Here is a 25176-nt window from a genome sequence, read left to right as displayed (position 1 = left end):
CATTAGCTGTACGCTCTAATCAACAAATTACAAAAAAAATTTTTTGAAATGTTTTACTTTACATGTAGGGAATCTAGAATATATGAAAGTTTCTTTTTTTAAAATATTCATTTTTCACGATATTCTAATTATATGACCAGCACCTGTACTTCTAGTCAGTGACTTAATAACTACAAACAACCTGGATTTAATGCTTCTAAATGAAACATGGCTAGAGGACAGCTAACAGTCCTCAGTGAAACAGGCCTTCCTAACTTTACTTGTGTATGTGTAATGTATGCAGAGCTGTTAGGAGAGCTGGAGGTGTAGCTGCTCTATTTAAAGATGTCTATCAATGCAAGCAAGTGTCATTTGGTGGTTACTTGTCTGGGTATTCTGTTAAAAGGTGCTCCACGCATTCTACTTATCATTATTTAAAGACCTCCAAAATACTATCCAGTCTTTGTTGAGGACTTTACAGAACTGTTATCAACAATTTCCTCAGAGTTTGATTATTTTGCTATTTCTGGGGACTTTAATATCCACATAGATAATGCAGAAATCAAAATGGCAAAAGAAATTGTAACTGTTCTGAATACTTTTGATCTGACTCGGCATGGACCCACACACAATCGTGGAGATTCTAGATTTATCAGTAAGGTATAAACATTTCATCCATTGTTATTAAGGATGTAGTGCTATCTGATAAATTCTTTATTTCCTTTGATATATTGATCTCTCTCCTACTACTGAAGCTAGATCTATCTTGTTCAAAAAGAGATGCTTAAATGAGAACACTAGTGTGCTGTTTATGAAGGCTTTATCTTTAACATCAAGCATATCTGCAGATTCTGTTGATTTTCTCCTTAATTCTTTTAACTCAAAAGTTAAGAGTGTAATTGATATTGCTCCTGTAAAATTCAGCAAGAGTAGCAGATGAAAAGCGCCCAGGAGAAACTCAACAGCAGTGCAAAATATGAAAAGGCAGTGCAGAAGAGCTGAGTGCATGTGGCAAAAGACAAAACTTGAAATCCACTATAACATCTATAAATACCCCCTTCATGCTTTCAATGTGACAGGTAGGTAACTGAGGTGAATAAAGCAGGTAGGTAGTTTCTAAGCATAGGATAGCTATGCCAAGACCAGACAACAGAAGTGTGGATAGTGACTGCTTATGAAGGGAGTGCTGGTGGTTGTATGCAGGTGTCAGTAATCAGGTGATTGTGAATGAGAGGGTGGAGCTAAGTGATTCGTATATGTGGAGTGGCTGGTGATGTAGCAGATCCTGTGACATTATTAGAGTTTGACAGTGTAAGGGACCGTTTAAAATACTGTATTTATGTTCCTAATGTAAAAAGCAAGTATGGATTAGGTCATGAAACATTGAAGACGTTTGTGTAATTTATTTTGTAATTTGATGAACTTTTGTATATTGAATGTCTTTGATGTACCATGTGTGTATAAGCTGTAACTGGAAATTCGCCAACACTCATGCTGAAATCAGACACCATAGTGATCAGGTTGGCTAGTAAGCTTAATAAGATGGAGAGCAGACATGAATATCAGACACTGATTGTTTGAGTCTACACTGTTTTAATGTGGATTTTATACTTGCATCATTTGAAGTGAATTGAATAAGATGCACGTTTGACGTATGTTGACGAAAGGATTATCATATTTGATTTGTATTCCTTGGGGAGCGTAGCAAGGTATGTTGATTGTAATTAGAGAAATTAATTTATGAATGAAAGTTTGTTGTGTAATGTAATGTTTGTGATGCTTATTTATGCAATTCAGCATGTTTGTGAGTCTGTTTGAATATGATTTTTTTTGTGTGTTAGTATAGTTTTAAGGTGCTGTAAGTTGATGCATGGTGTACATGAATACATCATGTTGTCATGCTTGGTGAATTAAAGGAAACTTCACAGCTCAGTTGAGGCTCTTGGATCCAAGGGGTTGTTATAAGGGGTTTATTTTTTGTGTGCTACAGAAAACATGAACAACATTGAGGTAATTAAATAACTACAGTAATTTCATTTTTGGTCAGATTATAAGTACAGTACCCATCATGCTGTCAAACATCTTCTGCATCTCGTCCAAGTCTGGAACCTTAAAGAAATACTTTTCTTTGTCCCTCTGTGACACCAAGCCATTCATGTAGTTTGTATCTACATCTCCAACTCCAAATACATAAAGATCTGGAAAGAGATATCAATATGAAATCGATAATAATGTCATCTAAATCAATTTGTGCAGTTTTTGCTGTCTCTGATAATACTGCTTGTAAATGAAAGACAACATTGAAAAATCCAAAATATTTGATTTAATAATTATGATTAAAAAAATTCATTGCTCACCAAGTTTCTTCTCTCGCTTCGGATCATTCTTGGTGACAAAATGTTTGATCTGGTTCACTTTAGGTATAGGATCCCCCCCCATGTTTGCTCGACCTATGAAGATGAGGTCAGTTGCAATGAATATTTGCTTCAAATTTGCAGTGAATATTTGCTTTTCTAATTTATTGCAAAATACCTGTTGGGAATACCTGTTTATATTTTATGGGGACATTCTATAGACATAATGATTTTTATACTGTACAAACTGTATATTCTATCCCCTAACCATAACACAACCCTTACAGAAACTTTCTGCATTTTTACATTTTCAAAAAACATAATTTAGTATTATTTATAGGTTGTTTTCCTCATTAAGACGAAAAACATTTTGTACATTTACAGTTGTGGTCAGAATTATTGGCACCCTTGGTAAATATGATCAAAGATGACTGTAAAAATAAATCTACATTGTTTATTCTTTTAATTCATAAAATTATTTCATAAAAATGTTTTTCTTGATAACACGTCGGCCCCAATTATTGGCACCCTTTTATTCAATACTTTTTGCAAAAGATAACAGCTCTGAGTCTTCACCTATGACTGATGAGTTTGGAGAACACCTGACAAGAGATCAGAGACCATTCTTTCATGCAGAATCTTTACAGATCCTTCAAAATTCCAGCTCCATGTTGATGCTTCTTCTCTTCAGTTCACTCCACTCATTTTCTTTAGGGTTCAGGTCAGGGAACTGGGATGGCCATGGCAAAAGCTTCATTTTGTGCTCAGTGACACATTTTTTTGTTGGTTTTGATGTTTGTTTTGATCATTTTCCTGATGGAAGTTCCAACCACGGCCCATTATTGGATTTCTAGCAGGTTTTGATTTTTTTATCTGTTGGTATTTGATGGAATCTATGATACCATATATCTGAACAAGATGTCCAGGACCTCCAGCCTAAAAATAGGCCCACAACATTAAAGATCCAGCAGAATACTTAACTGTGGGCATGGGGTACTTTTTATCCATGTGTGCACCAAACCCATCTGGTGAGTTTGCTGCAAAAAAAGCTCATTTTTTAGTTTCATCTGACCATAGAAGCCGGTCCCGTTTGAAGTTTCTGTCTTGTCTGACAACTTAATATGCTGGAGATTGTTTCTGGATGGGAGCAGAGAATTTTTCTTGAAACCCTCCCGAACAACTTGTGGGGAGTTGGTGCTGGAGTAGGTGCTGTTTGATCTTTTTTTTATGGCTTTCTGAGACTCAACTAATCTCTGCAATTCTCCAGCTATGATCCTTGGGAAGACTTTGGCCATTCAAACATTCCTCCTCACCACACATTAGGACGATTTGGACACACGTCCTCTTCCAGGCAGATTTGTAACATCTTTAGTTGATTGGAACTTCTTAATTATTTCCCTGATGGTGGAAATAGGGATTTTCAATGCTTTATCTATTTTCTTACAGCCACTTTGTATTTTGTGAAGCTCAACAAGCTTTTGCTGCACATCAGAACTATATTCTTTGGTTTTAGTCATTGTGATTAATGATTACAGGAATTTGGCCTTTGTGTTTCCTCATGTATATACTCCTGTGGAACAGGAAGTCATGGCTGGACAATTTCATGTTCATGATCATCATTGTGTGCTAAAAAAATTTAAATATGAATGGGAATATACTTCAGAGATATTTTACTCATAAAAAATTCAAGGGGTGCCAATAATTTATTTATTTCATAATGTGATTTTCCCCCCACTTTCAATTCTTTTCCTTCAATGAAAGGTTCGATTTTAGCTTATTTTATGAATTAAAGATTAAAAGGATAAACAATGCAGATTTATTTTTACAGTCATCTTTGATCATATTTACCAAGGGTGCCAATAATAATTATGACCACAACTGTGCATACACACATGTTGTGTAGACATAGTTTGAAAAGTAAAAGCAAATTATGAATGGAATAGATGCATGTAAATACCATCAGTGAACATAATGATGACATTTTGGGTCTCAAGGAAGCCTTGTGGATCGGTGACCTCCTCTATTTTCATGCCGTCTAAAATGGCTGAATAGGCTTTGGCGATATTGGTACCCGTTTGACCGCCTCTACCTGTTGCAAAAACATATTGCAATCAGCCACTTAATGAGAAACATTTTCTGATTCCCAACGCAACTGACTACATTAAATATAAATTAAAATTAATCAAAATTAGAACATGAATTGGATTTACTTTTTATTTGTACACAATTTAATTTTTACTCTACATTGAACAGAAATGAACAAATGTATTTTCCTCAAGTTATCTATCTATCTCTCTCTCTATCATTATATTATTATTATTATTATTATTTTAGTGTATATATAAGAGTATATATCAGTACCTAAAGGGTACCTATCAGTACTTTTGGAGGATATTGCCCCTGTAACAAGTTGCTGTACCCCAAATGTACCATTTTGTCATGGCACAGTTTTCTGAAATAATCATCTCTAAATCTGACTGTAGCAATGTATACAATGAGACTCAGAGTCATACTTACTTTCATAATTAAAATTGTCCAGCTCTTTAAAAACCTCCATTAGGTTTCTTGCATCTTCATTACTTTTAAAGTCCCTCATAGAGATTATCTGTGTAACATCCGTAGCAAACACCAGGATCTCATAGTTTGGGGAGACCTGATAATAACTTATCTTTTGGGAAAGAACATTAAAAATTCTGAGTTGGAAGCAACATCTGTGTGTTATTCAATCAAAATGCTGGATTTCAATGTGGTTATGTTAGCATTAATGACAGCATGAACAGCAAGATGTTAATAATAGCATGAACACATACAGAGATAATTCAAGTCCACATGTAATGACATGTTCATTTTGCTTCCATAACGTGAAACAGGATATTCATTAAGATTGAATTTAGGGTGTGTTCACACTTGTCATGTTTTGTTTGATTAAAACGAACCCTGGTGCGATTGCTCTGTTAGTGCGGTTCATTTGAACTTGTGTGAACGCTGCCATCTGAACCCTGGTGCACACCAAACAAGCGGACTGAGACCGCTGAAAAGATGGATCTTGGTCCGCTTCCAAATGAACGCAGTTCGAATGATATATGAGCATAACACAGACCAAAGACATGTAAATGAACCAAAAACAGGAAGATGAGACCCTAAAAAGGACAAATTCCTCATGCATATTGGTTTTTCTTGTCATAGTCACAAGTTTGCACACCACAGGCATCAGACGTGCATCTCCATACAGCAGATCGCTTGTGTGTGTGACGGAGGGTTTCCCATCACTGTTTTGACTCCTTTACACATTTTATAAGCTCTTCACAAGTGCCCTGCTGGCCAAAATGCCATCATATGCAGGCTACGCACACACAACAAGCGCATTTACCTCAGCACACAGCATTGTTTTTGATGTTGGGTAATTTCCACATTTACATTTTACATTTATTCATTTGGCAGACGCTTTTATCCAAAGCGACTTACAAGTGAGGAATACAACAAGCGAGTCATCATGACGAGGCTAATAGACAAGAAGTGCTCACAATACAAGTTATGCTCAGATTATCATAAACTACAATAGAGAGGGATTAGAGGAAGTGAAAGGATAGGAATAAGAAGTTTTTTGTTTTTTTTGTTTTTAAGTGAGGTTAAGTGCTCACGAAAGAGATGGGTTTTCAGCTGTCTTTTGAATATTGCCAGGGATTCTGCATTCTGGATGAAGGCAGGAAGATCATTCCACCAGCAAGGGACAGTGAATAAGAATGTTCTGGAAAGTGATTTCGTGCCTCTCTGTGATGGTACCACAAGCCTTCGCTCCTTTAATGAGCGCAGGCTTCTGGTAGGAGTGTAGACTCGTAAGAGTGAATGGAAGTAGGAGGGTGCTGAGCCTGTGGTAGATCTGTAAGCAAGCGTCAACGCCTTGAATTTGATGCGAGCAGCAAGTGGTAGCCAGTGCAGAGAGATGAAGAGAGGCGTGACGTGGGCTCTTTTGGGCTCGTTGAAGACGAGACGTGCTGCTGCATTCTGAATCATTTGTAGAGGCTTGATTGTGCATGATGGCAGTCCAGCCAAAAGTGCATTGCAGTAATCAAGCCTAGAAATGACCAGGGCCTGGACCAGAAGTTGTGTTGCATGTTCTGTTAGAAAGGGCCTGATTTTCCTGTTGTTGTATAGTGCAAATCTGCATGACCGAGCTGTCTTTGCAATGTGGTCTTTGAAGGTCAGTTGATCATCATCATCAAGATTTCTGGCCGAATTTGATGGGGTAATTGGGGATGTGCCTAGCTGGATGCTGAAATCGTGATTTAGAGTCGGATTGGCAGGGAAGACGAGAAGCTCAGTCTTAGCCAGCTTGAGCTGTAGATGTTCTTTCATCCATGCCGAGATGTCCGCCAGACAGCTTGAGATTCGTGCAGCTACTGTGGGATCATCTGATTGGAATGAAAGGAAGAGTTGTGTGTCATCAGCATAGCAATGGTAGGAGAAACCATGTGCCTGAATGATGGGACCAAGTGATGTAGTGTAAATGGAGAAGAGGAGGGGTCCAAGAACTGAACCCTGAGGAACACCCGTGGTCAGTTGATGAGCTTTGGATACCTCCCCTCTCCAGGCAACCCTGAAAGACCTTCCAGTGAGATAGGATTCAAACCAGAGAAGTGGAGTACCTGTGATGCCCAGTGATGAGAGGGTGGACAGGAGGATCTGATGATTCACTGTGTCAAAGGCAGCAGATAGATCGAGCAGAATGAGAACTGATGATTTGGAATCAGCCTTTGCAATCCGCAGGGATTCAGTGACTGACAGCAGTGCAGTCTCAGTCGAGTGGCCACTCTTGAAACCAGATTGATTGACATCCAATTGGTTGCTCTGTGAGAGGAAAGATGACACCTGTTTGAAAACAATTCGTTTGTGTTTTTCCTATGAATGGTAGGAGAGAAACAGGTCTGTAGCTGTCTACAAGAGACGTGTTTAATGTGGGTTTCTTAAGCAGTGGGGTTACCCGAGCCTGCTTGAATGTGTTAGGGAAAGTGCCAGTGTGGAGAGATGTGTGGATGATGTGTGTAAGTGCTGGTAAAAGTGTAGGAGCGATGGCTTGTAGAAGGTGTGAGGGGATGGGATCAAGAGGGCAGGTAGTAGGATGACTGGAGAGGAGAAGTTTGGATACTTCTGTCTCAGTGAGGGGGGAGAATGAAGAGAGGAGGTGTGTGGCTGTGTGTGTGATTGGTCTGAGTTCCTGTGTGTGTGGAGCGAAGAACTGACTGGTGATGGTAGATGTTTTGTCAGTGAAAAATTTAGCAAAATTATCAGTAGTAAGGGATGAGGTGGGTGGTGGTGGAGGGGGGCAGAGGAGAGAGTTGAATGTTTTGAAAAGTGTGAGTGTGTTTGAAGTGCTGTTGATTTTGTTGTGGAAATAGGAAGATTTAGTCGCATGAATTTCAGCAGAAAAGGATGAGAGCTGGGATTGATAGCTACTTAGGTCAGATTGGTCTTTTGATTTGTGCCACTTCCTCTCTGCAGCCCTGAGTTTGGTCCGATGTTCACGAAGAACATCAGATAACCAGGGATTAGAGGGAGTGGCACGTGCAGGCCTGGATGACAGAGGACAGATACTATCTAGAGATTAAGTTAATGTGGAACATAAAGTGTCTGTTGCTGTATTCACATCCAGAGATGAGAATTGTGAGGGTGAGGGAAGGGAGGATGATACAGTAGAGGAAAGATGAGAAGAAGAAAGAGAGCGCAGGTTTCGTCTGAAGGTAACTGGTAGAGGGGTTGGTGGTGAACAAATGGGGAGTTGAAGATTAAAAGTAATGAAGAAATGATCAGAAAAGTGCAGAGGTTTTACCAGAATGTTGTCAGTGATGCAGTTGCATGTGTAAATGAGATCAAGTTGGTTGCCAGATTTGTGTGTACTTGTGGTGATGAGCCGATTAAGATCGAATGAGGCTAGAAGAGAGTGGAAGTCTGAAGCGTAAGGCTTCTCTAGATGAATGTTGAAATCGCCAAAAACTACAAGTGGGCTACCATCCTCTGGGAATGAGGACAGCAGCATGTCCAGTTCCTCTACAAAGGTACCCAGTTGGCCCAGGGGGTGATAAATTACTACGATATGAATTTTGACAGGAATTGAGATTGGAATAGCATGAAACTCAAATGAATTGTAGTTGCAAAGAGAGGAATAAGTCGAGTATTTCCAATTGTCAGAAATGAGAAGACCTGTGCCCCCGCCCCTCCCAGATTGGCGAGGGGTATGAGAGAAAGTGAAGTTGTTAGAGAGAGCAGCAAGGGTTGTTGCTGAGTCCTCTGGACAAATCCAGGTCTCAGTCAAGCCCAAGATATTAAGAGAAGAATTAGTAGCAAAGGCTGGAATGAAGTCAGCTTTGTTAACTGCTGACTGACAATTCCATAGACCCACAGAGATGGAGAGAGGAGTATTAGTGTTAGAAGAGGAGTAAATAGACCGCAGGTTAGAAGCATTGCGCTGCCTTTTACGTGGGTTAGTGGAGCGTTGCTGAGAGACAATGGGAATGTGTTGAAAGCACATGCTGAGGATGAAGGAAAAGTGTGAAAGGAGGGAAGAAACTTAAGTGCCTACCGGTGTCGTTGCTCGGTGGAGTAGCGCAGGTAGAGTCGCAGGTCTTTACCCGAGTCGGTCTTCACATGAGGAGGCTGAACGCTCCCGCTGACACTTCCACGACAGCGCGCACACAATAAATATACTGCTTATTAACACGTGATTGAAACGAGCTGGGCCCGCCTTGCAAATCTGCACTGCAAAAGCCTAAACCCGTGAATGGCTGAAAACCGAAACTAACTAAAGCTTAAGTGCGGGCAATAACACCAATAAAGTCTGCAAACGCGGCTGTTATTCTAAACAAGTACAATTAAAATATAATTATAGTCGAGGTAGGAAATAGGACAAACACAGATACGAATTAAATTCTTTCCTAGCAGCAAATAATAAACAAAGCAACTGACCCAGAACAGATATTAAGCAAAACACTTATGCGCTCTTCCCGTCACCACTGCCAGCTCGCTAGTAATTTCCGTCTCAAAATAGACAATACGTCATAAAATCTGACCAATCAGGTTGTGAACATATGCCTTTAGGTTCGGTATCTTTTGGGTCGGTGATGAAATTACTAATCTGAACGCTAATTGGACCAGGACTAAATGTTTTTTTTTTTAGGTCCGGACCAAACGAACCGAACTACAAGTGTGAACGCACCCTTAGTGTGCGACTTTATTTTATTCTCCGAGAATTGCTTGGATTGTAAACCGTGGCTGCTCCAATGAGCTGAATGCAAGTATACAGTAGATTGTGGGGGACTACTGCGCTCTTGAAACAAGATAAAGCCCAAAGTATAATACTTTGTTTTTTACATGTTTGTGTACAGTCGCTCATGTAGCCTTTCAAAGTATACTCCATTTGATAGCGTGCACACTGGTGTAGTGCAGAGTATATTCAGGTATATGGCGTATACCCACTTCTTTATCAGTCCTTTGGAATATTTAATTAATTAAATTAATAGGAAAGATGAAGCGAACTACTTCGCTATTCATTGTTCATTGTTTGTAATGTGACTGAATGTGAAAAAAAGGACCCTCGCCTATGCATAAATACCGAATTAGGCTACTTTGGGCTTAATTCTCATATTGGAGGCTCAAGTTCACACTTGAGAGGATCACAATGGTAATGCTTCCTTTCAAATACCAATATTTTTACTGATGAATTTTTACAGATCCTTTAACATCAAAATGTACAGCAATTAAATTATTGCTTTAAAGGTTTATTTCGTCCAAAAATGAAAATTCTGTCATTTATTACTTATAGGTGCTGGTCATATAATTAGAAAATTATCAAAAAGTTGATTTAATTTCTCTAATTCCATTCAAAAAGTGAAACTTGTATATTATATTCATTCATTACACACCGACTGATATATTTCAAATGTTTATTTCTTTAATTTTTGATGATTATAACTGACAACTAAGGAAAATCCCAAATTCAGTATCTTAGAAAATTAGAATATTACTTAAGACCAATACAAAGAAAGGATTTTTAGAAATCTTGGCCAACTGAAAAGTATGAATATGAAAAGCATGAGCATGTACAGCACTCAATACTTAGTTGGGGCTCCTTTTGCCTGAATTACTGCAGCAATGCGGTGTGGCATGGAGTCGATCAGTTTGTGGCACTGCTCAGGTGTTATGAGAGCCCAGGTTGCTCTGATAGTGGCCTTCAGCTCTTCTGCATTGTTGTGTCTGGCATATCGCATCTTCCTCTTAAGGTCAGGCGAGTTTGCTGGCCAATTAAGAACAGGGATACCATGGTCCTTAAACCAGGTACTGGTAGCTTTGGCACTGTGTGCAGGTGCCAAGTCCTGTTGGAAAATGAAATCTGCATCTCCATAAAGTTGGTCAGCAGCAGGTCAGTCAGCTCTAAAACTTCCTTGTATATGGATGCGTTGACCTTGGACCTCAGAAAACACAGTGGACCAACACCAGCAGATGACATGGCACCCCAAACCATCACTGACTGTGGAAACTTTACACTGGACCTCAAGCAACGTGGATTGTGTGCCTCTCCTCTCTTCCTCCAGACTCTGGGACCCTGATTTCCAAAGGAAATGCAAAATTTACTTTCACCAGAGAACATAACTTTGGACCACTCAGCAGCAGTCCAGTCCTTTTTGTCTTTAGACGCTTCTGACGCTGTCTGTTGTTCAAGAGTGGCTTGACACAAGGAATGCGACAGCTGAAACCCATGTCTTGCATACGTCTGTGCGTAGTGGTTCTTGAAGCACTGACTCCAGCTGCAGTTCACTCTTTGTGAATCTCCCCCACATTTTTGAATGGGTTTTGTTTCACAATCCTCTCCAGGGTGCAGTTATCCCTATTGCTTGTACACTTTTTTCTACCACATCTTTTCATTCCCTTCGCCTCTCTATTAATGTGCTTGGACACAGAGCTCTGTGAACAGCCAGCCTCTTTTGCAATGACCTTTTGTGTCTTGCCCTCCTTGTCCAAAAAACGACCATTGACACCTTGCACAACTGTCAAGTCAGCAGTCTTCCCCATGATTGTGTAGTCTACAGAACTAGACTGAGAGACCATTTAAAGGCCTTTGCAGGTGTTTTGAGTTAATTAGCTGATTAGAGTGTGGCACCAGGTGTCTTCAATATTGAACCTTTTCACAATATTCTAATTTTCTGAGATACTGAATTTGGGATTTTCCTTAGTTGTCAGTTATAATCATCAAAATTAAAAGAAATAAACATTTAAAATATATATCAGTCTGTGTGTAATGAATGAATATAATATACAAGTTTCACTTTTTGAGTGGAATTAGTGAAATAAATCAACTTTTTGATGATATTCTAATTATATGACCAGCATCTGTACTCTCATGCCGTTCTATACCCGTAAGACAAATTAAGATATTTTAGTTGAAATCTGATGGTTCCTTGAGGCCTTCATAGGGAGCAATGACATTTCCTCTCTCAAGATCCATAAAGGTACTAAAAACACATCTAAATCAGTTCATGTGAGTACAGTGGTTCAATATTAATATTATAAAGCGTCGAGAATATTTTTGGTGCGGCAAAAAAACAAAATAATGACTTATTTAGTGATGGCCGATTTCAAAACACTGCTTCAGGAAGCATCGGATCATAAATGAATCAGTGTATCGAATCATGATTCGGATTGTGTGTCAAACTGCCAAACGGCTGAAATCATGTGACTTTGGCGCTCCGAACAGCAGATTTGACACACTGATTCATTTATGATCCGATGCTTCCTGAAGCAGTGTTTTGAAATCGGTCATCACTAAAGTCGTTATTTTGTTTTTTGGCACATCAAAAATATTCTCATCACTTTATAATATTAATATTGAACCACTGTACTCACATGAACTGATTTAGATGTGTTTTTAGTACCTTTATGGATCTTGAGAGAGGAAATGTCATTGCTCCCTATGAAGGCCTCACGGATCCATCGGATTTCAACTAAAATATCTTAATTTATGTTCCGAAGATTAACGAAGGTCTTACGGGTGTGAAACAGCATGAGGGTGAGTAATTAATGACAGAATTTTCATTTTTGGGTGAACTAACCCTTTAAGAATGATTTAAGAAAGCTTAATTTCAACTAGTAGCCTAAAAGTAGCCTAAAAACAATACCTATATAAGTGGTTTAAAGGCCCGTTCACACCAAGAACGATAACTATAAAGTAGCTAACTTCTAAATGTAAAAAAATAGCACTGTCCACACCACAGCTATAATGACATTGATATATAGAAACAATATCATTTAGCTCACTTTCAGAACGATTTTTTTTCAGCTGTTGAACGACAGCCAATCAGAATCCATTCTAATTTAAAGGCGCTACAGAGGATCTTTTCGTCGACTGAGAAACCAAAGACTGTTACTGGGTTTTTGAAATAAGCGCATGCGTAAGAACAACCCCCCTCCTTCACAGCTCATTTCGAGGGAACGCCTCCCAAAACTCGTGCACGAGTATTGGAACACGAGTGTTTGTTTACCACCGGCATTCGCTGTGTCGTGTTAGTGGATTCATTATGTCGGACTCACCGCAGGTAATAATCTGCGTTGTTACTCCTGTCTCCTGACAAAAACATTGCATGCGGTGCCTGTGGAGTGTGGAAAGTTACTGGAGCGCGCAGCCGCGCACGTCTCTCACAAGGAACGTCATGGCAGTGATTGACAAGCCAGAGGGCCAATCCTTTACGCGATGATCGCGTAAAGGATTGGCTGATGTTTTTAAGGCCTTACCTCGTGCACAGATGATGTATATTAATATTATTCCTTTCAGTGCACCTAATAAATAGTCTTTTATCAGTTAGTAAAGACAGTTTCAAGTAATATTGCAAAAATGTATAAAACAAAACATCCTCTGTAGCACCTTTAAGGTTCTGCACGTTTAAAATGGCAGACAATATGGAAAACAATTGATCATACCCTCTGAATAAATGGTGAGAAGTCTTAACGATGAGATCATTATGCCAGGCTAGCAAACAGTGTAAAATAAAATGAACTCGGGTATCCAGCGCTAGTTTCGCTAACATTATCTAACGTCCTTTGAAGTTGCAGTAAAAAAGACTGGTGCATTGTATTTATTCCACTATATTGACTTCTTCAGCTAAATTCACTGTTAGACGAGATCGATTTCACCCTCGAAACATAGCATGCTGAGGACATCTGCTGGTTAAAGCCTCCTAAATGCAACAAGAACAGCAAAACATGTTGTACACACTTTGAAAATGCAGCGCGTGAGCTTAGAATAAACAGACTGTTATCATTCGTTGGTGTGAACCATAGACTGTAAAAAAGTATGGACGTAGCGTCCGTGACGTCACCCATAGAGTTCTGAACAGCAGTTTTGAAGCGTAAATGAGGCCGCGGCCATCTTAGCTGCGCGTCACCGCACGTCACTCCCGGATAACTGAAAATGGGCAAAGAGGCGGGGAGGTGGTTTGAGCTGAAATGACTGGTTGCTGAAACCATGCCCGCCTAGCTCGACGTGACCATGTTAGCAAGCAAAGGAGCTATCTATCTAGATACGATCTAAAATATTAATGAAGATAAGTTTTATCATCAGAACGTTCTAAAAGTTTACTGTCAATCTACGGTGTTTCTTTAAGATATAGATGCTCCAACACCAGTAGTGTTGGGTGTGCAAATAACAACATGGAAAATCAAATGGGACTTCATACCTTTATAATGAAATAGAGATCGCGAGATGAATCCAATCTGTGGCACTTGGGTAAAATATGAGTGTCCATTGCAAAAAAACATTTCACATTTCTTCTGAATGATCTGCTCTCTGTCATCGTTCTTCAAGAAAGGATGCAATCTGAGCAGCGTTTATGTTGTAAAACTGTATACGATCGTATCTAACAAACAAATGAGCCGTGTCCAAAGTATATTTTTTTCAAAATAGTGCAGCAGTTTTAGTTATAATATCCAAGCAGTGCTGTCAGAGTTGTATATCCTCCTGGTATTGTCATTGTAGTAAATCTCACAACCAAAACTTTCAGCCAATGCCACGATCCAACAACGTGTCTTCTGTGTCTCTTCCGCATGCATGCACATCTACACAGACACACATCAGTCTCGAATATTATGCAGCAAGCCATATTTTATAATTGTATAAAATAATCGAGAAAAAAAGCACAAAAACGGCTGAGATGCCAAATTCAGCGGCATCTGAGGTAACATGACGGCTCACAGACAGCAGCGCAATCTACCTGTCACTCAAGTAACCACGCCCTTAATTATGCAGAACTTTAAGGCTTAATATAATTTAAACGGATAAGTTATAAAAAAATTCACCCCCCTCAGAGTTGTCATGAAGGGCAAAAATAGCAGTATAGACCAAAACCACAATTTGAACCAACTTGTAAACATGTTTTTTTCTGCTATAAACTTGGCCAATTTAACATGGGACTCTATGAGATTCTGCTCTCTTTTGGAGCCTGTCCCTAGCGGCCAGTCAATGAATCGCAGTTTAAGTTACTTCCGTATTGGCTTCACGAGAGAAAGGGGGAGGTTGCCGCTTGGTGTGAACGCAGATATGGGAGCGTTTAGCGGAAGTTCTACCCGGGAGACTCTAATGCACGTCATTGCTCATTTTCCAACCAATCATTACACGTCACCTGAGTATATAAGTTCTGTTCCCACCCACTATCGTGTTCGCAGATACCATTGCTGGCGTTCAGTTCGCAGTTGACGTTCCTCACGACCAGTGGCGTAACTTTGTTTTAAAAAGTGGGTGGGACAGGAATGTGTATGTGGGGGGGTATCGTAATTGTATTATTACAATAATAATAATAATATGATATTAAAATTAATATGATAGTTTCTTCCTTACATTTGCTATAATACAATGTCTCGAAAGTATGTATGTTAATAAATACGTGGATCCGCCATTGGAAATAGATTGTTCTGATGGACTGGTGGCAGTATTTTCGTTTAGCATGCAAGAGATTGTGGGTTCGAATCCAACCACGTATGATTTTTTTTTTTCTCTCATTAAAACCAAAGATGTTCGTCAGTGATTGTATATCAAGAGCAGGGACACGTTTATTTGTATTTTGTTTTGTGATTCAACGTAACGAATAGAGAGTCTCTCTGCAACAGTTAAGCGATAGATTGAAGCGCTCGTCCGTGTGAACACTGCGCAGTGTGCACGAGCGCCAAGAGAACACTGTTGCGCCTCTGATAACAGCGACAACGAGCACTCAACATGATTTCAAAAACAACACATCCCAGCGCCAGATCGCCTATTATTAACACAAATTTATAATCAACTAGAGGTGTTTCTTTTGTATTAGATATCCGCGAGATGTTTCAAAAAGTGGTGGGGACAATATCGACCCTTTCAAAAAGTGGTGGGGACATGTCCCACCCGCAAATTACGCCTATGCTCACGACGCATGTACAGGCCTATTGTGATTATCTAAATATTCACACAGACAATGTTAGCGGTAGTCCGATGTACTACAATGTGAAAACGTTAATTTTAGATGATATAATGCTGCAGCATCATTTAAGTTCACGTTAGCCTATCATTTTGAACGTTCATTGAAGCGGTCGCACTATGAGAGTGATCGTATTCACCGTCTCAAATTTCAGAAGTGTGCAGGTCCACCTGTACGTGTTACTTTCTGCAGTTAAAGTCTCCGTCTATGTCCTGTGTGATCAGCTTCATGCAAGTGCACCAGATTTTCTTTGTGCAAAAAAGGGACAGTCGATTTTATTCCATAGTTATTGCGTTATCTTTCTGCGACTAACGTCATATATCGTGATATGACAAATTAAGAATAACCCTTTTCGGAAAGTAGCCTAATTCTAGAACATTTAGGGTGATTTAAATGAAACCAAGGGTGTTTGACATATTTCAGGTAAGTATTTAGATCCAGGAAATGATTAATGTAAAATGACACTGCATATGTATTAAATGAAATTGAATTTAATTTACCTGTGCTAAAGGCACAATCTCGGCGTGGAATCGCGGGCGCGATTGCAACGAGAGGCCGATTTCAGTGCCACACGCGAGTCCCAGCCTGCATTTCCAGGAATAGGAACGAGTCAATTCATTGAAGTAGGCCTACTTGCAAGTGCTTAAATACTACTCATACAGATAAGTTTATTTTATGAATTAAAACTGAGGTAACGCATCACTGTTTAACTTGGTCTAACGTTACACTATCATATTACACTGCATTTGAGTGTTAAAGTTGTAAACTGCTATTCTATTAGTCTGTTGACCGTAAGCAAGATCAACAGTAGGCTATGATATTCTAACATTCCATCGTGTTGAGCTACATAACATTAATTCATCTCGTGTACTTTTGCTCACCTGTCTAATAATGTGCTAGAGCGGCATCTGTTGAGTCGAGTTAGTCGCAAAGCTGCTGCACTTCGTAAACGCCATGCTGATGTTGATCCTCGCTCCAATTCTTATTCCAAGTTTGCTTGCCATGTTCCATAGTGTTGGATGAAAGTGCGTGCCACTAGACATCACACAGCTGTCAATACCCGTTTCCACGGTTACTATCAAAGACTAGACCTTATTTACCAGAGAAACAAGCGCGCCGCCATCTTTATAAAATTGTCTTTGAACTTCCGTTTTGCGGTAGCTCTGTACATTTCTATGGCATCGCTGTCAAAGAATAATTATTTGGTTAAGTGGATTTACTTGTTGTAGAGTTAATGAAAGTTATCATGAGCATTGTTATGTTTAAAGCAGATGTCTTAACAAATGTCAGTAGATCGGGAAGATTTTAAAACGAGCAGTTCATTCATAAACGTAATATCGCTGTGGAAATACAAACCGGAAGTCAAAAGACAACGAGCGCAACGCTGAAAAGGGGCGGGGCTACATAAGGTCCATAGAATAACACAAGTCGTGTCACTCGTTTCGTTTGGAATGGGAGAAAGTGTATAGAGTGCCCCAGGGATGACGCGTTTTTGTAGGCCAACCCGGAAGCGGCGCACGGGTTCCCTCGGTTGAAAGCCTATGCATTTTTCCCATAGACTTTTGGAAAATCGCAGAAAATAAGCTCTGTGTTTAACAAAGGGTTATGACACTTACACGTTTTGTCTATCAAGATAATCTTTACAAGTTAACACAACATTTATAGATTTTGAAGCCTAAATAAAGTCGTCAGATATAAAAGGCTAACAGTAGGCTATAAACGGACTACAGCACACCATGGTCGCGGATCAACGTCATCACCAAGCTTCATCAAACTGTATTTAAAAAACAACTTTATTTAAAAACATGCTCGCTGATTATGATATGTGCTGTTATGAATACTTTTCCACTTTTTCATGAGAAATGCTGTCCAAATGTCCCATTTTTAATGATGACATCTGAAGTCCTCGCCAAAGGAAGTAGTCCCTTTTAGCAACTTGTTAGCAACCGCCGATTTTAAGACACAGTAAAAGTTTAAAAAAATCACAAGTGGGTTATAACTGGTGTGTTTTATGTCATAGATCAAAACGTGAAAGTATTTAGAGGTTTTGTTAACCACAGACCTTATTTCAGGCGATTTTGCTAAAACCCATTCAAAAAACCCATAGACTTTACGGCGTTGGAACCGGAAGTCCTAAAATGCTAACTCGCTTCCGGGTTTTGCCTACAAAAACGCATCATCCCTGGGGCACTCTATTGCGCAATATGGCGGAATATGTCCCACCTTCTAAATAAGGTCCAATCGCTGACTGCTAAAGTCATCACGTCACGGCAGCGCCTCTTAGCAAAGACTGTCCGGTTGTTAAGTCTGACGTCACGCGGCAGCGCTTCCGGGCCTAACGCTCTATCTCATACCACAAGAAAACAACAAATGGTGCTAATATACATACACGATGTGGTGTAATACTACAAAAAATATATAATTATAACCTTTATCTCCATACCAAAATTCCAGATGGCCAGACATGATTCATCTTTTATAAATCGTTAAAATATTAATATCTGTGACGCTGTGAGCACGGAGACTGTTGTGTAGACTGTAAGTATTTAAAATGTTTAAATTTTTAAAATGATTGATGTTTAATATGAATAAATAGCGCTCATAAACGGCCGTCGATGGCATTCTCAAGTGAAAGGAGTCGAGGCTTGGACCCGGAAACGGCGTTCCTTACGTCACGACTTAACAAGCGGATAGAATAACACAAGACGTGTCACTCGTATTGTTTTGAATGGGAGAAAGTGTAACGCGCAATATGGCGGAATAAGTCCCGCCTTCTAAAGCCAAGAGCCAATCGCCGACTGGTAAAGTCATCGCGTCACTTCAGCAGCCGTTAGAATCACCGGTTTCTATAGAAAAGGTCAAACGCGCGCCTCAGAAAGGAGGCACGAGACGCGCATTTAGGTCTGCGGCTGTCGACATAGGGAAGCTGTAAGCTTTAAAGTCTTGTTCTCACTTTTGAGATTCCTGCTACAAGCTTGCAAATACGTGACGGCTCGTGAAAGTAAACCGTTCGTTTTGCTTAATTTTAATAAAGTGATAACCTGAAGAAAGCCTGCAGTATTTCTATTGGAATATAAAAAATAATCTTAACATTGACAAAGCATGTAACACTAAGGCTACTAATTTTCATAAATACACGCGGTGAAATAAAAAGATATAAAATGATATGGAAATAATGTTTATAATAATTTGAAAAATCTTTTAATAGGTTATGACATTTGTTTGTGATGTTATGTTGGATTTATTGTGCATTAGCCACTTATAATATGCTGGGGCGATCAGTTGAGCTACAAGTTTGCAGCATATCTCAATTCTTAAACAATGCATTCTGTGTCCTTGTGTCCTTCCGAGTTCGTTCTTTCAAGGTCGCTGGCAACACCGGACTCCACAAGAACGCAAGTCCGCAACTCTGCGTTCTTGGAATTGAGAAACGGGCCGAGAGGCGTTTCAGAGATGGCCACCAAGTGAAATGACTGTCTTAAAGGGACTTATTACTTCGCAGTACAAGAAGAATCCAGGGATAATGCAGAATTGCAGTTCTTACGCCATTGACGGGCATTATTAAAATTTATGACTTTCTCTGAATTTACAAATCTTGGTAACATTTAGGATATGTACGCACACAATTTACATAAAGTGTTCTATATATTATTAAAAAAAAAATAATAATAAAAAAAAAATTATCAGAGCAAGTGGTTTTATCTTGCATATTATCTCTAAAGCTGCAAAGTTATTTCTCTGTACTTTGTTGGTTAACATGCATGATACAGACAGCAGCAAGCCTGCTGTAAGTTAAGATCGAATGCGTGGAACCCCTATAATGATACACATCAGTTTTCTTCTTCACGTTACCTAAGCCATATGCACTGTGTGTACAAGGACATTTGACATAAATCTGCATGTACGTGTCTATCCAGGCAAAAATAGATGCAGTGAAAGTAATTCGTCTTTAACGTGTGCGCACACAGAATAGCGCGTAAACTGACAGGACCTAAACATGTGCAACTATGCTATCCTTGCGTCATGACTTGTGGATGCGCACATCGCGACATATCTAAAGTGATATATTGTGCTGCCTACTACACATCGAACATCAGAGTTGCTGTGCTCCGTAGGCTACTCCGCACCCGCCTGGTCACAAGCATTTCACTTGTGCTCATTGTGCCCCTTCTGTGCAGGGCACTCCCGAATACCTCTTTTCTCTTTACTAACGTATTGAACAACGATGCTCATGGTGTTATACTTTTGCAAAGGTTTGCTAGCTTCAGCCAGGTTCAGCATTGTCAAGTAAAGTGCTTCCCTTTTGCAAGGGCATCGTACAACAAGGTTTCCCCATCTTTATCTGCCCCATGCATTAAGTATTCTTGTACTTATGTCATGTCAAACTGGTTAATTTCTTTGGGGGTTCTCTTAGCAGGTTCTGACAGTTAGACAAAGTTCTCTCTGCTTAGTTCTATCTAGCCGTGAGTGGGAGTCACGCCTAAGTAGGGCTGGGCGATATATCGCATGAGATTGTAACGTGCATTTCGTCAGTAAAGACGGTTCCCTGATTACCGCTAAATCGCCATCACCTGCTTTCAAATGGAGCGGCATTTAATAGACAGAGCCGTAGATCACTGACAAGCCACGCGATATCGCGTTCATTATCGAAGGTGATTCATCTGCGATATGAACGCGATATTGCGTAGCTTGTCAGTGAACTACGGTTCTGTCTATTAAATGCCGCTCCATTTGAAAGCAGGTGATGGCGATTTAGCGGTAATCAGGGAACCGGCTTTACTGACGAAATGCGCATGACAATCGCATGCGATATCTCTGTCTTTCCTATAGAATATATATACCTTTTCATTATTTACTTAAAATTACTCAAATGCTCATTCACTCATAGCAATCAAATTACGTCGATTATTGGCTGCTAGTTACTAGCGGTGGTGTCATTGTTTTCTACTCTATCTTCAGCTTCGGTCTTCACAAATGTGTACCTTTTTATATCATTGGCTTATCGTGACATTTAATCAGTATTCATTATGGGCCTTTCGTGGCCTTTACTTATAACAGCCTAATCATGGTTTCGTGTAACATAGCACATTGTTGCTTTGCTTGGAATGGTCCCATGACTTTTGCGTTACATAGAATATATCGCACTATCATACTAAATTGCCTATTATTGCTTTGACTCTTGGCATTATAGGTATATCGTTGTTATCAGGCTTACTGTTAACATCTCATAAAATCGCCTATAATTGCTTTACATTCTATGTCCTCTCATTGCATTCACATTTGATGGCAATCCTAACTTTTAGCTACATGGAATATTGTTGCTATAACATTAAAGGTTTAATATAATGGCCATCATGACAGGTCGTTGCCATCGGGCAAATTGTTTGCATCGGGCATATCGTTGCCATATAGTTGCCATTGGGCATATCATTGCCATCACATCAAATGGCTTATTACCTCACATTAAATGGTTTTCATTTTTGCATAAAATGGCATATTGTGGTTCTACACAAAGGCCTGTCTTAGCTCTTCATATAATTAAAACCTGTCATGGCCACCAGGTAGTCTGTTTTACGTAACTCCAAGGTCTTCTCAAATTGGCCTATATTGACTTTTCAAGGTACAGGACCTTTGCGGTCTTTACACGTAAATCAGATTAACGTAGCCTCACTCCATATCCTTATCAGTCAATATTATTCATTATGTATGCCATTTATTCATCATAATTTAATACTAGTACATTACTAATGCAAACTACTGGTGGTGGTGTTTTCATACGATTTAATATCACTCGTTATGATTTCCCTATACTCACTCAGGGTCAAGTGAACGCTATCTCTACGGACCATGGTCCTCATATGCAGTCTTCTTGTATCGCAGACTAACTTGTCTTTCTGACCATATCATCAAATCACTTCACATCACTGGTATTCTTTTGTTAATCTAGGATTACCAAGGTTATGTTTATAACAAGCATTAGGTAAGGTATGACATAATGATTCTTTCTGTTAATGATTTAACATTCATTTATGTCTGTACATTCATTATCTCTTTCTCTTTGGTAATATTTAGGAATGTATTCAAAGAATCCTCCAACTGGTGCGTATTTCATTCACATTCCCAGTTCTTTTGGGGGTAGGCTCCGCCCCTGCCTTCATCTTCAGGCAGGATCTGCAAACGTCTGCTACCCTCCGGATTGTACTATGGATGGGGTCTATGCCAAAGAACTTTATCATTTCTTTGATATTTACATTCATACTGTTGAATAAATTGTATTCAAACGTTTCTTTGCTTCCCAAGTCTTTCTGGTAGAAATGGGAGCGTTTAGCGGAAGTTCTACCCGGGAGACTCTAATGCACGTCATTGCTCATTTTCTAACCAATCATTACATGTCACCTGAGTATATAAGTACTGTTCCCACCCACTATCGTGTTTGCAGATACCATCGCCGGCGTTCTCCCCCATCCTCCCCACCACCACCAGGTTGGTCCCTGTCCATACAACGGGGGTAGGTTCCGCCCCTGCCTTCATCTTCAGGCAGGATCTGCAAACGTCTGCTACCCTCCGGATTGTACTATGGACGGGGCCTACGCCAAAGAACTTTATCATTTCTTTGATATTTACATTCATACTGTTGAATAAATTGTATTCAAATGTTTCTTTGCTTCCCGAGTCTTTCTGGTAGAAATTGTTATCTTTATAGTTTTTGTTCTTGGTGTGAACGGGCCTTTACAACTTGTTCCCAAAACGCATTTCCCAATTGACATACCTTCTCTATAAGCATTTTAATTATGTTTTTTGCCTTGTTAAAATCCTCCTCATCGATGCTGTCAGATGCATCCACAGCAATGTAGATGTCAAGTTTTCCACCCTGATCCAAAGTTATTTTCTTCCCAGGCTGATCTGGAGACAGAAGGAGCAAGGCATTGACATTTAAATCTGTTAATATGATTGTCTCCTTTTCTGAGCATGCTAATTATTAATGTGTGTTTGTGTCTGTGTGTACAAGACTTTAAGTCACACAAAGGTACCTTCTTCATACTGCTGAGAAACTGCTAGATTTGACTTTAGAGCACTGCTGAAAGCTTCTGATGCTTCCTCTGGGGTGTCATATGTGAAATCCCCTGTACAGAATTTGCATCACAACATTATAGGTGTATTATCCAGAAAAGCCACATTTCATAGGCAAAAGCTCTTATTTTTGAGAACACAAGTCCATACAGGGCACATCATTTTGGAACTTAAATGTAACTCTTTGAAGACTCACCATAACATTGTGGCTCTGTCCCTGACCACTGGCCACCGTCCTGACACACTCGCTCTTTGGAACCAATCAAGGTCAATGAACTGTCACAGTGGTACGTGACTTTGTTGTCAATATTAAACATGTGGCCTGTTCGACTACTACCAGGGGGAACGCCAGGATCAGGGCAGTGATCAGCTGTGAGAAAGTAATAGAGACAAAGTCAAGATCTGTGGACATCTAGGCAAATGCAACTGTGTTGAACTAACATGACACCAGATCAAAATGCAACAGAATACACATTACACATTAGTACAACTTTTTTTAAGCTAAACTCAAGTACTCTGGTATATGGATTTAACTTGAAGATATTATACCAAGAACTAAATTAGCATTTTTAAATTCAATTAGTTAATGGAAAGTGCTGTGTTTTTGCAAAGTAATGGCGATTACTCACAGTCATGTCCACAAATTGGTGTGCTTCCACTCCACTTCCCGTTAGGCTTGCAAACACGGACCACAGAGCCATGGAACTTATAATCAAAATGACACGAGTAGGTGGTTGTGTCATTTACATAGTACCTGTCTTTATATGGGGTCACCTGTCCATTTTTCAAAACACGAGGATTGGGACATGTGACCTCTAGAATAAAAGCATTTATTAACACATAACTGCTTCAAGTCCAGAATTTATTCATGACATAATGACACCAAATAATGTGATTTTGCCTAGTAGGACATGTTCCTGGATCAACATATCTGTTGTATCAACATACAACATTCCTGTCCGAACATGTAGTCTTACTCTTGACCTTATCCCTACCCCTAAATCTAACTCTACCCATAACATATCCCTAAAATGAGAGGGAAATGATATGTAAATAATACTGAATCCAGTTTGTAAGATTAAACTTGACATAAACTCTACATTTTCCCTCCAATCTGACTGGTTGATTGGAATGTTGCTCCAGGATCAACAAAGATGTTGACCCAGGAACATATTGTACTTGGTGAAATCACGTTCAGCCACATGATAATGTCTTGTTTCTTACTTTTGCACTCTGGTGGTTTTCTGGTGCTGGTCTTTGGGGTCCAGAGTCCATATTGACAACGACGTGACTGAACCGATGGATAATATCCATACGGACAGATGTATTTTAGAAAACTCCCATCTGAATAGCCTTTAGAAAGAACAAAGCTCCCTCCAGTTATGTTTAGATTCTCCTTGGGACATGGTCCATGCCTTTTGGACATGGAGGATAGAGCACCTTTAGTAGAAAAAAAGCATCATCAGGGAAGGCCACAAGAAAAAAGTAAGAAAAAATAAATAAATACTAAGCAATATTGAGGCTAACAGGGAGGCTAATATAAGCAAAAAACTTGCCTGCAATAAGAGGACATATCATTGCAAGCTTCAACCAATTTAACCACTGCTTACACTCCATGCTGTTTATTCCAGTTCTACAACTAAGATTTAAAAAAAAAAATAGAAGCAAAAGGACAGAGGGACATCTTTATAGAGGGCCAGCAAGAGAGTGTCAATGTTTAACCTCAAGTCAAATAAAGAGAATCAATTTCTCTGGCACACAGAACAAAATAATTTCCGTCATCTGTAAATTATTATATATTTAAAACTCATAAACAATTTTGTTCATCTCCAACTATCATGGATTCTATTTGCAATTGTTCATCAAATATACAGATGTAGAAAACAGCAGATTTGATAGGGAAATACAACATAATTCTAGAGTTAAACACAACAATAATGTATATTTTTTGAGTCCAGAGAGCAGCTCAAACTCAAGAGGTCATCTGAGAACACTCCTTTTTAAAACTGCTTGCCTCATACATTATTACCAACTTATACATAATGATCTTACGGAACATGATGCATTGCTGTGTCTGTTATCCCATAATTGCCAGTTTTGGACACAGTAGCTGTGTTTTTTTTGTTTACATAGTCTTACTTTAACGGACATTAGCTAATAGCCTATAAGACAACACTTGCAATATATATACACTACCGCTCAAAAGTTTGGGATTGGTAAGATTTTTAATGTTTTTATAAGAATTTTTGTCCGCTTACCAAGGCTTAATTTATTTAATTAAAAAT

The 25176-nt window shown here is 39.3% G+C and overlaps 1 protein-coding gene across 2 annotated transcripts in view; it reads right to left on the bottom strand.

The window, feature by feature from the left end:
* The window catches only part of LOC125252219 (complement factor B-like), a 63979-nt gene extending 39387 nt beyond the window's left edge, over positions 1-24592 (bottom strand). Inside the window, exons 1-10 of one of the 2 annotated variants that reach the window (XM_048165352.1) lie at positions 24448-24592; positions 24116-24331; positions 23521-23706; positions 23088-23261; positions 22852-22944; positions 22590-22723; positions 4851-5001; positions 4291-4422; positions 2337-2429; positions 2043-2177 (exon numbers count right to left, since the gene is read on the bottom strand). In XM_048165352.1, coding sequence (XP_048021309.1) covers positions 2043-2177; positions 2337-2429; positions 4291-4422; positions 4851-5001; positions 22590-22723; positions 22852-22944; positions 23088-23261; positions 23521-23706; positions 24116-24331; positions 24448-24508 — 1375 coding nt within the window. In that variant the 5' untranslated portion in view covers positions 24509-24592. The remainder of the gene's footprint in view (positions 1-2042; positions 2178-2336; positions 2430-4290; positions 4423-4850; positions 5002-22589; positions 22724-22851; positions 22945-23087; positions 23262-23520; positions 23707-24115; positions 24332-24447) is intronic. The other variant, XM_048165353.1, reaches the window with a different exon arrangement.
* Positions 24593-25176: the final 584 nt, after the last annotated feature.

The sequence above is a fragment of the Megalobrama amblycephala genome, linkage group LG18 (genome assembly GCF_018812025.1).
Source record: "Megalobrama amblycephala isolate DHTTF-2021 linkage group LG18, ASM1881202v1, whole genome shotgun sequence".
NCBI lineage: Eukaryota > Metazoa > Chordata > Actinopteri > Cypriniformes > Xenocyprididae > Megalobrama > Megalobrama amblycephala.
This window is presented reverse-complemented; position numbering and strand designations above follow the sequence as displayed.